Source organism: Megalops cyprinoides, chromosome 14 (genome assembly GCF_013368585.1).
Source record: "Megalops cyprinoides isolate fMegCyp1 chromosome 14, fMegCyp1.pri, whole genome shotgun sequence".
Taxonomy (NCBI): Eukaryota; Metazoa; Chordata; class Actinopteri; order Elopiformes; family Megalopidae; genus Megalops; species Megalops cyprinoides.
Genome location: NC_050596.1, coordinates 28,983,471 through 28,997,364, shown reverse-complemented (window position 1 = coordinate 28,997,364; position 13,894 = coordinate 28,983,471). Strand labels below are relative to the sequence as shown.

At 45.7% G+C, this 13,894-nt stretch overlaps 1 protein-coding gene across 3 annotated transcripts in view; it reads right to left on the bottom strand.

Annotated features, from left to right (window-relative positions):
- Window positions 1–11,724, bottom strand: part of zak (sterile alpha motif and leucine zipper containing kinase AZK) — a 34,322-nt gene extending 22,598 nt beyond the window's left edge. Inside the window, exons 1-7 of one of the 3 annotated variants that reach the window (XM_036545757.1) lie at window positions 11,612–11,724; window positions 7,946–8,135; window positions 6,406–6,493; window positions 2,059–2,160; window positions 1,062–1,127; window positions 765–793; window positions 207–344 (exon numbers count right to left, since the gene is read on the bottom strand). In XM_036545757.1, the coding sequence (XP_036401650.1) occupies window positions 207–344; window positions 765–793; window positions 1,062–1,127; window positions 2,059–2,160; window positions 6,406–6,493; window positions 7,946–8,104 (582 nt within the window). In that variant the 5' untranslated portion in view covers window positions 8,105–8,135; window positions 11,612–11,724. Of the gene's footprint in view, window positions 1–206; window positions 345–764; window positions 794–1,061; window positions 1,128–2,058; window positions 2,161–6,405; window positions 6,494–7,945; window positions 8,136–8,514; window positions 8,657–11,611 lie in introns of those variants that run through there. The other 2 variants (XM_036545758.1, XM_036545759.1) reach the window with 2 other exon arrangements.
- Window positions 11,725–13,894: the final 2,170 nt, after the last annotated feature.

The window sequence follows — 13,894 nt, the reverse complement described above, 5'->3', positions numbered from 1 at the left end:
GACAGGCAGCTAAGTCCTTCAGACTTCCAGCCCTCCAAGGTTTTCCCGAAGAGATCCCTTTTGCCTATGTTAAGTAAGGGCCAAAGAAGAGCTGGCTTTTTGCAATGTATCCTGGTACTTTGTAGAAGCATGAACATGTATTACAGGAGATGGTGCGTGTTTAATGGACATCCCTGCTGCGTGGGGTGTATCAGTGGGCCACTCACCACCCCGTAGGAGTACGTGTCACAGGTCTCAGACACTGGCAGGCTCTGGATCACCTCGGGGGCCATCCACGGGAACGTGCCCACCAGGGACATGTGCGTCGTGTGGGAGTGGAACCTGGAGGCCCCGAAGTCACAGATCTGTGGGTGACACAGCGAGGAGGCCCTTCAAGTTTAGCATAGCAGGGAACTTTTGCATACGCATAAACAATCCAGACACGCATGTGTTACCAAGAGAGCAGTTAACAAATGTACTGAAACTATGTGAAGGGGTGGCCATGTCAATGCCACAGCGAGACGCACGGTCATACATGAGGTAGAAATTTAAACAATTCTCACTAAATACTGTTGAAGCTTGTCTAAATATCAGTTCTTGCAGATGCAGTCATGATGGTGCAGTTCGCTCTCTCTCTCTCTCTCTCTCCCCCTCTCTTTCTCTCTTCTCCAATGGGCCATTTTTAGTAGTCTGACCTGGTAACATCTCTCTCTTAGCATGACTTAACATCTATATAAGGTCTGTCTAGGAATTCTTTTTTTTTAATTGCACGCTGTATACCGTACCTTTAGTACTTTGTCCGCGGTCATCACCACTACAACAGAACACAAGGTTCACAGGTCAGCAACATCAAAGATCAGTTCTGAGATTGTGTGTGCTGTTTACAGATGAAACGACATGATTCAGCATAAAGAGACTTTGGTCCATCTTTATTTAGAGGTACACCCCTTTCCCAGACTGTAAAACCACAGCTGGTTACCAACATTGCCATCATGGCTTTGGTCTACCCGCTGCTACACTGCTCATGGGGGAATCAGTCAAGCCAAGGGAGATGGGAGAAAAGACTGGTAAAGACTCCTTACCATTGCGGGATTTCAGGTCTCTGTGAATGACCCTCACCGGGGCCTCAGAGTGTAAATAGTGCATTCCTGGAGGGAGCAGGGAGGACAGAAACTCAACGAGGAACCATACGACAGCACACACAAAACTCACTGTGTCTCCTGTCTCACACACCACCTGTCCCACCATTTTTCACCATTTCAATAAACACATACAGGTAAATAACCATGATAAACAGGGGAATTACTTCAAAAAGCCAGTGACCATTTGGGTGAGTCTGTTTGTTCCAAAAAGGCTTTGGAATTAGGCTAACTTCTCCACAAGAACAGACGGAGTTAAGAGTTAAGTTTATCTCTCACGCAAGAACTGTCATCCTGATAGCCACTCCTTAGACATGGTATTGTACCAGATGCTGTGTTTTGATGGTGTATGTTCACAGTTTGAGACATCTGACTAGGAAGCGTTTATTAAAACATTGCTTTGCTACAGACACTGACATGTGCCAACAAAAACATTTTGACTCCATTTAAAAAAAAAAGAATTTCCAACACCACCTTCTACCCCACTCCTAACACAAACTTCTGTTTCCGTATACATGCAATCAAGCTTTGTGGACTTTGGTCATTTCTGATTATTCTTAGAGAGACCTGTGCAGAGAGAGAGAGATCCACAGAGACAAGCCCACACAGAGAGACACTGCCACAGAGAAAGACAGACACAGAAAGAGAATGACATACAAAGAAAGACCCTTACAGACACAATCATGCAGAAACCCACACAGAGAGACTCATGCAGATAGAAACCCCTGCGCAAAGAGAGACCTCTCCGAGGGAAAGACTTAAAGAGGGTGAGACACACGCAAAAAGAGACTCGCACAGACAGAGAGGCCCATGTGGAGAGACTCACAGAGGCCTTTGCAGGCAGAGACTCACAGAGAGAATCTTTCACATGCAAACAGAAGCTCACAGACAGACTCGTTGAGAGAGACACACGCAGACACAGAGACTGACACAGCCCTACCTTTGGCTATCTCCATGGCCCAGGTCATGACTTGACCCATGTCCATCTCCTCACTCTCCTCACTGGACAGGTATTCGTACAGAGACCCTCCGCTGGCATACTCTGCAACACAACACACGCACACACACACACACAGAGTCACACAAGTACCTGTGCTCACCATGGGAACGCAACAGGAATAGAACACATGGAGACAAAGCATCAGAGAGCAGGCCGCTACACGCCTGTACCCCCCTCAGTCATCTCTCTTTCACACGCTCAGAGGAGCCGGACGACACTCGACGGACACGCACGCAACCTTACGAGTTTTAAAAAACAACGAAAATTTCTGAAAAGGGTTTATTTTTCCGCGGTACGAGGGAGGATAGCGGCGTGCTTGCAGGAGCAGCCTGTCAGTGAGCCGTCACTCAGGAGATGAGCTCATTTATTACAGTGACTCGAGGAAACCCAGACACAGCTTAGCACCCTGAGAGAGAGTCTATCACCCTGTTCAAAGCAGACAGGACCTGAGCCCGCACCAGCCTACTGCACCAAGCCCGGCAGGCCGTCACTGGCTTTGCCAAAGCGACGCCTTGTTTGCTGTGAGGTTTTTTTAATCTTCCAGTGGGCAGAACTGTTGATTGCCATTCGGGGTTAATGCCCGGCCAATGATCACATCAAGCAAATGTCATCTCTCGTTTAATCAGCACAACTACACTAATTACCCTGTGGGCAAATCCGGGCAGCTGCTTCAACACCCATATACACTGTCCTTACAGGACAAGGAAGCGCTGGCATGCTGTTTCCAAATGATCGACTGTTATTGTACCAAAAACGCCCCACGGATTGCTAATTCTCATTTCGCTTATTCGCGAAGGCAGTCATGACTAAACGTCACAGCGCTTTCATGTTCCGAAAATGTTTCTGAAACCATGCCGTCCGTTCAGTGAGCATGACTCGTGTGCACTGACAGGAAGGATGAGGCAGACCTTTGAGTGCTGAACAAGGCCGAGAGGAACACGCCAGCGTCTAAGAATACTCTGCTATTTATCAGGGGCACAATGTGAACGGTGATGCATTAGAGTGACATGCTCAACCTCATAAAAACATCCTGGGTTGTGTTACAGGGGCTGTGCCAGGAAACACAAGTTTACATCAGGAACAGCCGCAACAGAGAGATCAAATTATAGACTGATTTTACACAGAGCCTCTGAAAGGATCTCAAGAGGTTTTACATGTTTGTATGTGTGTGTGTGCGTGCGTGTGTGGGAGGAGGGAGATTGGGGGGGGGGGGGAGGGGGGGGGGGGTGTTAGTCACCACAAACCACACCAATGTGTAGCCCACACCTGGGTGATGCATGGCAGCCATTTTGTGCCAGAAGGCTCACCACGCCATCAGCTGAGGTGGAGACAGAGGGGGATTCATTAAGCCTGCTAAACTGGAGGATTACAAGATGGCTAGACTGTGAGAGCCATATTGGGAATCGGGCCAGGATGCAGGGGAACCCCCCTACTCTTTGTGATAAATGCCATGGAATCTTTTATTACTGCTGTGACTCAGGACCCTGTTTATCTCAGATGAAAGATGGTGTCTTCCACAGCAAGGTGCCCCCGTCACCGCACCGGGGTATTGGTTTTTTAGCTAGGTCCAGAGGGCAGACTGCCCCCTGTTGGCCCATCAACATCACTTCCAGCAGCAACCTGATTCTCCACTAAGGTGTTCACCAAGCCTCCATCTGTGTTCTTCCATAAATGTTAGTGCCAAATGATGATCTCACTTTTTGAGATTCTAGTCTCCCAAAGACATAAATTGCCAAACCGTCGAGGCCCTGGTGTTTTCCTTCTTGGAACGACCGGGAACTTTTTTTAGCTTCTCTGCACTTGCTGTCAGTTGCCTAAATATGATTGGTCACTGCGCTGCCTGACCACTCCCTCTCTCACCTCTATCTGTCTACCTGTACTCCAACACTTTCTGCTGCTCTCTGCACGCTCCACTGATTACCAACTGTCGTTTCAAATCACTTCAACACTCCGGCACGCCACCACACCCCAACAGCAGAGATCCGACAGCACGCACCTCCAGAACTTCACTCCTCCTCAAACACCCACCCCCTGCTAAATCTCCCCAGATTTGGCCATTTTTAGTTATCCTCAAAGGCTTTTCGTGCTTTAACGTTTTAAGCGATGGAAAAAAATGTTATTTTTAGTTGTGCTTTGTACATTGCACATTGTAAATTCTGTTTTGGTTTTGGAGGCTGAGCTCATATGCCCCTGTACTTCTTTATTTCCAGATATTCACTGTGTGCTCGTTTAGAGCATAAAACAACCAGCACTTTCCAAACAGGCCAGCACTTCTTTCAAAGCTCCTGCAATGCAAAATTTTACAGTCTCCAGACAGTTTCTGGACAGTTCTCTCAGGGAGCCACACTGTTTCAGTGAGGCTTCAGAAGGAGAGTCAGGAGCTTCGATCACATTCTCAGTGTGTGACATTGCTACTCTTCTCATGAACGCCTTTGGAATCTTGGCCCTCTTCCACTTCCACAGCTCTGATTAACAGAAACAGCCTCGGGGCTTAGCCAAAGGGCAGCGATAACCCTTTGAGTAAACTTGTGTAAACAATGGTTGTAAAACTCCTCCCGTGATTAAATTAAAACAACGGCAAAAGGGCATATCAGGTTATATACTACATCAATATTTGGTTGTAGCCCAGTGCACCTGGCCGGTAAGTTGGCAGTAATTATTAACAGACGGCATGTCGGACGGTGGCGCGGGCGGCGTCTGGGAGGGGGTGGATGACAGGGGCCGGCCTGGCGAACGCGGCTCATTGCGATGGGAGAGAGAGAGAGCGCAGGCCCCTGATAAATACACAGACAGGGGAAATTTATGACACTGCTGATGAATGTGGAAACGTCGGGGTCAGGCCAGCCACCAACAATTTTCCTTTACCTGGTGCTAATTAGCTGCTGCTTTGATAAACAGAGACGGCAAGCGCCTTGACGACCGGTCAGGTCTCGCGCAATTGTACTGCAGCTGTCAGAAGAAGGACAGGGGCACATGACCTCGGAGGGCCTAGCACAGAGCTGGGTATACCTCTTTTACTGCTCCTGCCGGAGATACGCAACACAGTCCCGGCATGAATGCCAGCTTGGGTTAAAAGGCGATAAGAGCACGCATTTCAGTCTTTCAGGGACAGTGCAGTCTAACTGAGATCTTTAGGTGATTTGAATGCGCTCCTCTTGCTCCTAGGCCACACCCAGATCACTCACTGAGAGACTGTGTGACCTTTGCCCCTCACACTGTTCCGGGGCGTACGTACTGCATCACCTCCAGCAGGGGTCACACACTAGAGGTGTGACTTTTCCAGGCCGTGCCATCCCCTCTGTGTGTGTGTGTGTGTGTGTGTGTATGTGAGTGTACAGTATATGCTGTGTACATCCTATCCACTGAAATTCCTGAATAGGCAGCATGCTTTATTTTATTTCACTGCTACATCTATCCAAGATATGTCATGGAAGCCACATGTAACGAGCCCTCCACACCAACAGGAAATTTTCACTGGGTTAAAAAAATACAGTCATATTACATCATAGTAAATGGTAACTTCTATACAGCAGCTGCCATGCTAAGCTACCATGCTAAGAGGCCGTTCAGTAGCCTTGCAGGTAACCCCGCTAACCAGCCCTAAAACGATTCTGTCATTCTGGCGCAGAAACATAACTGCAAAGATCGTATCTATGTCAGATGAACTTCTCTCCGATTCAGTCTGGTTTGGAAGACAGCTTCCTGTTCTCTGATAGCAGCTTGATCAGTATTTTGCACCGATCGCCAAAACAGATGTACGCCACCCAGCACTGAGCCACCCTGAAAAGTCTCACAGGTCACCCTGCCCTCTGGTGCCAGTCTGACACTCCAGGGACAGAGACGCTGTTTGGGTGTCACCCGCCACTCATCATCTCCACCGCACCAGAGAATTACAATCATCAGCTCATTCTCTTATCATGGCATTCTCTGTGCCTAGCCAGAGAGGGCACCCCCTGGGTGTCACTGAGTGAAACTGCACACACAGTTCACGTTGGCTGCAGGCTGCCTCTTGGTTTGAAACATCATAATTAGTGCTGACCGCTGACCTCACACAGAAGAGCCAAGAAATTGCACTTACACCACTTATACACACTTACCAAAGGCACACAAACAGGGACTTTCACACTTTTCAGCAGGAAAAACACAACAAGGCTGTGACACAGGCAGGCAGATAGCATTAACCTACAGCATACGCAGCTCAAACAGTTGCCCATCGCTACCTGACTAATCCCTGCAGCCGCAAGCAAACGGCGAACTAGCCAGGAGAGTCTCCGGTTGCGGTCTTACCTGTGACGATGCCATAATTGGGCGCCTCCAGGACCACTCCGAAGAACTGAATGATGTTTCGGTGGCTGAGGACACTCAGGATTTCAGCCTGATAAGGGGAAACACAGAGGCCCACAAAGCTGTACGTCAGCAACACGCTCTGAGTGGACGCAGCATCTCATTACATCACATTACACTACTGTCATTTAGCAGACGCTCTTATCCAGAGCGACTTACATAGCTTGCAACTTTACATGTTACCCATTTATACAGCTGGATATTTACTGAGGCAATTCCGGATTAAGTACCTTGCCCAAGGGTACAGCAGCAGTGCCTGAGCGAGGAATTGAACCTGAAACCTTTCGGTTACAAGCCCTGCTCCTTACCGCTATGCTACATTGCCACCATACAGTACATGTCTCACATAAAATGTGGTGACATGATGACACTGGCTGGCCTGGGAAGTCTCTTCCCTGCATTTGTTCCCATTTCCTGTTGTGTCTCATCTCTGGGCTTAGAACAATCTGCAATAACGCCTACTGATCACGTTGAGCGCAGGAGAGAAAGAACCAACAGTCAACAGTCACTCATGACTGAACACACACTTAACGGGCACTTAGAGCTCAGAAAGAGTAACTGTAGCTTGTCTTATGACAATCGTACAAAAGGACAATTTGAGCTTAAAGTTACATCAGATTTTCTTTGGAAAAGTCAATGGGATATTTGTAACATAAGGGAAGTGTTTAGTTGGATTGAACAAGCACACACCAGATCTTGATTCTCAGCTGTGGAGCTTCCAACCAAACACTTTCCCTAGGTATGACTTTCTCATAAAATCACCCTGCATGTTTTGTAATGTAGAAAGACAATAATTAGCCATTAGCTAGACTGTAAAAGAATTTCACATAAACTGGGTTCCAAGAAATTTTAATTGATTATAAAGTTACAGGAATCCTGTGGGCAAAGAAGCCTTTGAACCGAAAGTAAACTGAATGCATGAATCAAATTGCCTTGAGTCCCCAAATGATCTGGCACAAAGATCAAGATAATTTTACAATTTCAATAAGGCTCTCACAAAGCAGTCTGTTTTACTGTTTTACTCCAGCAGAAATAATGATTTTGCCACATAACCTGTACAGCATGTGAACACAGACAGAATCTGACACGTGCATTGGAATCCTACATAATAGAGACAAAGGACATACTCACTGAAATAGTGTTTGAGATGTGTTTTTTTTTTTATCAAGACAATAAAGGTATCATTTCACAATTATTCCCAGGCTCAGAACCCATGCTTTAATTGGGTCTAATATGATCTCATTTGCCAATAATTCTGCTCTAAAGGATATGTTCCCAGCGTGAGAATATCTCTATATGAAAAGGCAACGCTCAAAGACAAGCGCTACCTCCTGCGAGCAGGAAGGGGGTGTATAATGACTGTGTGAGCGACTGACGGGAACAAAAGTCACCACAACCCACTAAATGGGAGAGCAATTAAAAACGTTATTATACAGACAATTAAAAAGTATATGAAAAGCGGCGGGGCAATTATGACTCCTACCTCATTTTCAATCTTCAGCAGCTTTTTCACCGCCACCTCTTTGTCCTGCGAGATCCACTTGGCTCGGTAGACGCTTCCGAAGCTGCCCCCACCGCAGTTCTCGTAGAAGTGGATGTCATCGAACTTGATTTGCACGAAGGAGGCTCCGAGAGACGACATCTCATAATGGCACTCGACACCAGCTCAGGTTCTGGAGGGCCGGAGAGAAAAGGAGGGAAATTGAAAGAGAGAGACAGAGAGAGGGAGAGGGAGAGAGGGAAAGGGAGAGAGAGGGAGAGTGGAAGAGAGAAAGGGAAAGAAAAGTCAAAGCAAAGCTAAGGGGAGAGAGAGGGAGAGAAAAGTCAAAGTAAAGCAAAGGAGGGAGGGGGAGAGAAAAGTCAAAGCAAAGCAAAGGAGATTGAGAGAAAAGTCGAAGCAAAGCTAAGGAGAGAGAGTGAGGGAAAAGTCAAAGCAAAGCTAAGGAGAGAAAGGGAGACAAAAGTCAACCCAAAGCTAAGGGAGGGTGAGATAAAAAGTCAAAGCAAAGCCAGGGGACAAAAAGCACTGCTGCGTCACACAAAAAACGCTACCGCGAACAATCTGAATCCGAGAGATGCCCCTTCCGCGCGGCCTACCCTTAAAATGCACACCGACGGACCGCTTTCAGACCGGCGCCCGCTGCTCGTGGCTGTAAGTGACGGACAGGTCCCGGCGAGTCCCCCCGGGTGTGACTGTCTGCAGCCCCCCTCCCCCGCCCCCCCACGGCGGAGCTGCTCTGTGATATGCCCGACCCGGGTCTGTGATTTACGGTACGATCCGCCCGCCCCGGACCAACAGCACTGAGTCACCGCCGACAGCGTGCCACCGAGAGGACGAGTATCCTCTGTCAGCTTGTATAAGGCCTCTGGCATGCCCGGCATGCATTCTCCCTGCGCTGTGATCACATCGCACAAAATATACATGGCCCGAGCCACCGAATATTCTGGCACACTGTGGAACGGACTAGGCGTACCCCGGCCGGCCAGATCTCCATGGCACTCATGGGGACGTGCACTGAGCTGTCCCCTTCTGAGCAGAGATCAGTCTTCCGCTGTACATTACCGGCCCATTTGCTATTTGCGTTCAGCCCTGTAACTTCTAATATTCTGTAAATTCCATCTGGGTTATAATTAATAATATGTGAGAGGCTGAAACAAAAACACCCAGCTGTTAACAAATCGTTATTCAAACAGTCATGCCTTTTTTTTCAATTAAAGAAAAGTCAAGGATAAAAGGGACTATAATGAAGATGAACTGCTGCATACTCAACTGACCCTAATCTGATCTATGACACACACAGCACTGTCAAGAGCAGAGTATTCCAAGGTTTTCAGAGGATTTCTGGACACAAGCAGGGTTAGGCCTGCCTCTGATTAATAGCTGTGGGTAACAGACCACTGCACACACGGTGCAAATGCAAAAATACGATATACATTATAAAATAACTTCCCAAATTGCTATACAAAATTACTCCAAAAAAATCCCATGAAGAGCACTACAGAAATTTAAAGTGAAATCCTCCAACGAAGTCCAGGTAAGCAGAACAGGTGAGTGTCAAGGCCAGATTTGAGATACAGTTGCAGCTGCTGTTGTGACGCAGCTTGGGACAGTCCCAAAGCTGATGCGCAGAAGCGCTGAAAGCATGCCTCGCTCCCGCTTTAGGCACCTCTGAGGGAACACCAGCAGATCGTCGCTGGGGAAGACGGGAACCACCAACGTGCGGCGCGGAGATCGCCACCGGCTTCTCAGCAACAAGCATGTCTTTTGTTTGTACATAACAATCCAAATACCTTGTAAAAAAATAATCCCTGTATTTCAGGAAATTGTTGTTCGGTTATTGCATCATACGGCTCATATACGCCGCTAAGCAATTATGGCTTTTAAGAAGCAGTTACCTGGATCTGAATTGGAACTGTTATCCAGAGCAGCAGGAAATGCTTCCATTGTCACAGAGGGGAGCCGGTGCTCTCTGGTGACTTATCGCTATTCATGCTATATTTAGTTTCCCACCACCATGCTCCAGCGCTAGAAAGGCCCCGTCGGCTTTCTGCAGCCACTCGAAACGCCGGGGTTACTGCGATGTGGGAAAGCCGAGGCGCTCCTTTCCGCTTGCTCCCGATCAAAAGTAAACACAGCACGTCCACCGCTCAAATAACAACTCCCGATCGGCCTCTCGGAGAAAGCAAATAATTTAATGAAAAAATGTACTGCAAGGCCACAAATGATTAACCCCGTGTATGAAAGCGTCTATATAAAAAAACGCTTGCAAGAGGAACACGCGGGCGACATTATGCCTTTGTCTTAACCGCTTGGCCCTCTTCCCATTTTGTTGCTAAGGGCCGTTTCACAAACCAACTAAAAACACAGTTTTTGCTGGAATGGCTCATATACCCGACTCAACAGGCTGTCCCAGTGACTGGGATCTGTCTTGGCTCTCTGGCCTCATCCAACAAACACTGTCACCTCATAAATACCGACCACAAATATAAAAAGATGAAATTAAAACCACCACCTTCTGGGATCCTGACCCAAACTGCAAATCTCAGGATCTTTCTCTAAAATGACAGCACACAACACAGAATAACAGGCTGCAGGTGTGACAAAAAAACATACTCAATGTATGCTATCTTTTCGTCCCTTACGGACCTCCCATAGATTCAGTTATCTCATGCATAACGGGTCTATGCACCAGACAAGACGTGTGAGTTGAAAATGACATGCTTGATGAATTCCTGAACAAAGTGAAAGTAAAAATATACTTAAAGGTGCACACAGCCCTGTCCATGCCCCGACAAATCTTTTTCTTGTCTAATGGAACAACATACTAGATATGGATATATAAATGTAGACGGGCATTGTTGGTTCGGGAAGCTTAGATCTTTGCTGTCATGATGCACATTTTACTAGGCTATTCAAGGTGTTCTTTTCTTGCTTTGCTAAATTGTTGTTCTGACACTGAATCCTACAGGATTAAGGGCCTCCACCAAGGAAATTATAATGCTGCGCCAAGTCTCTATTGAGGCATCGTGCTTTTCAGCACTTGACTAATGGAGCTATCATGGGTACAACCTCAAGAACGTCGCGTTTTGCAAGGGCACTACAACAGAGTACACTGTACGGGGGGCTCCGTGCAAACTTAATACCAGTTATTGCGAAAGGACTCAAGTGTTTGTCCGAGTCCAAAACATTCGACACGGCACTTTAAAGCTTTCTATGGTCCTTCACAAAGAAACAATGAACAAATGACAGTTCACGCTCACTCTATACTTAAAAAAAGGTCTATGTTCCCTCGTGTGTCAAATGCCTGCAGTACTTTCTTCTCACCTGTGCGACAGAGCTGAGGCGGTGAAAACTTGCAGTAGCAAACTCACTCAAACTATCTAAATGTACACTGAGATTTGGAAACAAAATAGGATTTAGGCAGTAAGTGACATTAACGTATTGAGCACCAACTCATTCCATAGACAGTGCGACTATGGTTACAACAGCAATCAACCAGGTGATGCAGCCCACGGCAGGAATAAATAGCTCGTGCTAACAGTTCATGCGGCTTGTTTCGCACCATTTGGTAGGAGCTTTCGCTAGAGCTCTTAATCATAAAAACAAAAAATAAAGTGTCAACTCAGATGGAAAACGGCGCTCTCCTACCTTTTATTTCTCTGCAGCGGATATCACGTCACACGTCACGTTTTTTTGATTAACACACTTCTGAAAGTTTGAAAATCTCGCAACCCGTGACGTCTCCTTCTCTCTTCGGTTATTCCTCGAGTTGCTCAACTTCTTCCTTAACAGGACTGCCCCAACGTTTAGCGTGATGTCTGCCAAATCCGCACCGAAATTCAGATGGCAATAGTGCCACCCATTGGAGAGACGCGGTAAACGTTTGATTGCTTCTCACTACAGCGCATGGTGATCGTCGGAGTTTTCGGTAGTATTTGTGGATTTGTAACAATTCTTTACCTTCACAACTATATTTTCCGTATCAAAACATTGGTGTCAAAACAAATTGTTGTGTCAATAATGAATAGCTCACATCTCATCACCCGACATCTACAGGGTATAGAGTGCCTGTTAGGCATATTGTTTTTTCAGGTCAGATATCCGTACATTACTGGTGGTACTTTGTTCAGTTTGTATTCAGTTCCAACTCAGTCATGGTCAATGAAACGTTTTACTGCATATATTTTATGGGAACTATCAAGTAAAGCATGAAGTAAAGTTATCTTAAAAGAAAAATGGTAGGGTAGTTAGGGGAGAACGGTGATGGCTGTCCTATTTGATTAAGAATAATTCCACATTATTTTTCTAATCCGTTCATTTTTGCAGGCCTTTCATTGCGCCAGCATGAAAGGGGAACATTCGATATAAAATATAAAACGTTATTTAACTTAATACATATATCCTAACCGGTTTAAATAATGGTGCCCGGTGAAAACTTCCCTATGCTGTTGTAATTATTGCAGAAAGGTTTTTTTTATATATCAGATGGTACGTTCAACATTTCATCTGATGAACCCAGAACAAGTGAGGCCCGATTGAACAGGAAAATAGCAGGTCCAAAACAAGAAATAATAAAATACAAATTATAATTCTAATTGAATCACTTCTCAGAAAAGGAAAAAAATAACGAAAGGCATTTTTTCTCCTTTTTTTGTAACCATAAAAGGAACAATTGCTGTCGACTGGAGTCAGTTGTTTCATGTAGACTCACTTCTCATATCGTGACTTTTCTCTTTATGCTCACTTGCAATACAATGCTCGTTATGATTACACGGTAATTTAGCGTGGTCTGACAGTAGCAAAGCAGTGAAATGGTTAAGGCATTTCTTGTACATCCTGTCAGTCACGGTAATCCCACCGCTGGCACCTGTGTGTTGCTAGTCTAGGATTGCATTCAAAGTATGGAATGCAAATTTCTTTAGAAAGAATTTTTGAGAACTGCTGTCGATGGGCACTCGTTTTTTGCCTTCCGTGTCCTCAGCATTTCTGCCAATATCTAGTTAAAGCTTCAAGGTACTTTTCAGGGCTCTTTAGTGATTTGTGCTGGAGTTTTACATCTGAAGTGTGAATTAGCTGTGCAGCTCTCAGAATAACATATGGGAAGCATTGTGTATTTTTTTTCCTCGTAAGTAACAAATATATATGTAAATGAAGACCACCACTTATGACAATAGGCAGTGTAAACAATGTGAAAACTTGCCCCAGCGAAGTTATAAAAATAATAATTTCATTTTATTAAGCGTGTTTCATCCTACTGGCGTTATTTTTGCTCCAACTTAGCTGCTTCAGTTGAACTAATCAAACAATACATGCCAACCCCAAACTGCAAAAGCGTTTTAAGTGCCAATTCTGTCACTTTGGACGTGAGAAAAACAACCCGGAGACCCAAAGGGTAGATGAGATTTACATTAAATGGTGAGGCGCTCAATTCCCAGACAAGTCAGACATTTATTGTCATGCGTCATATAATTGCGCCCTCTAGTTTCATAGCTTGGGGCACCATAGCAACCCACCGATAAGAAAACTAACTGCCGTCTTTCCTGCACAGAACACTAGCAGTTCATTCCAATAAACGCATTTTTCTTTCTTTTTTTCAGCGAACTGTGCGCATCTTGGATTAAAATTGTAAGTCACATGCGGGCAAAAAATGACAAGGAAATTGAGGTCTCTGCAGTTAATGCCGTATCACAGGAATGCAGACACATCGTCCAAGCGCTAATTCACAAACCAGTGTGACAGCGAAGAAATATATTACCATCTGCATTGTCAACTCTTGGATATTTCTGGAGCAAATTACTGGAGGTCACACTTAATAAGCAATGTGTAACAAAAAAAACATAATAAAATGAAATGGCCCAGTGTTCAGCAAATACATTTAATCGGTTTATAATATTTACAGAATGCACATAAAGTACAAAGTTTATAACCAGT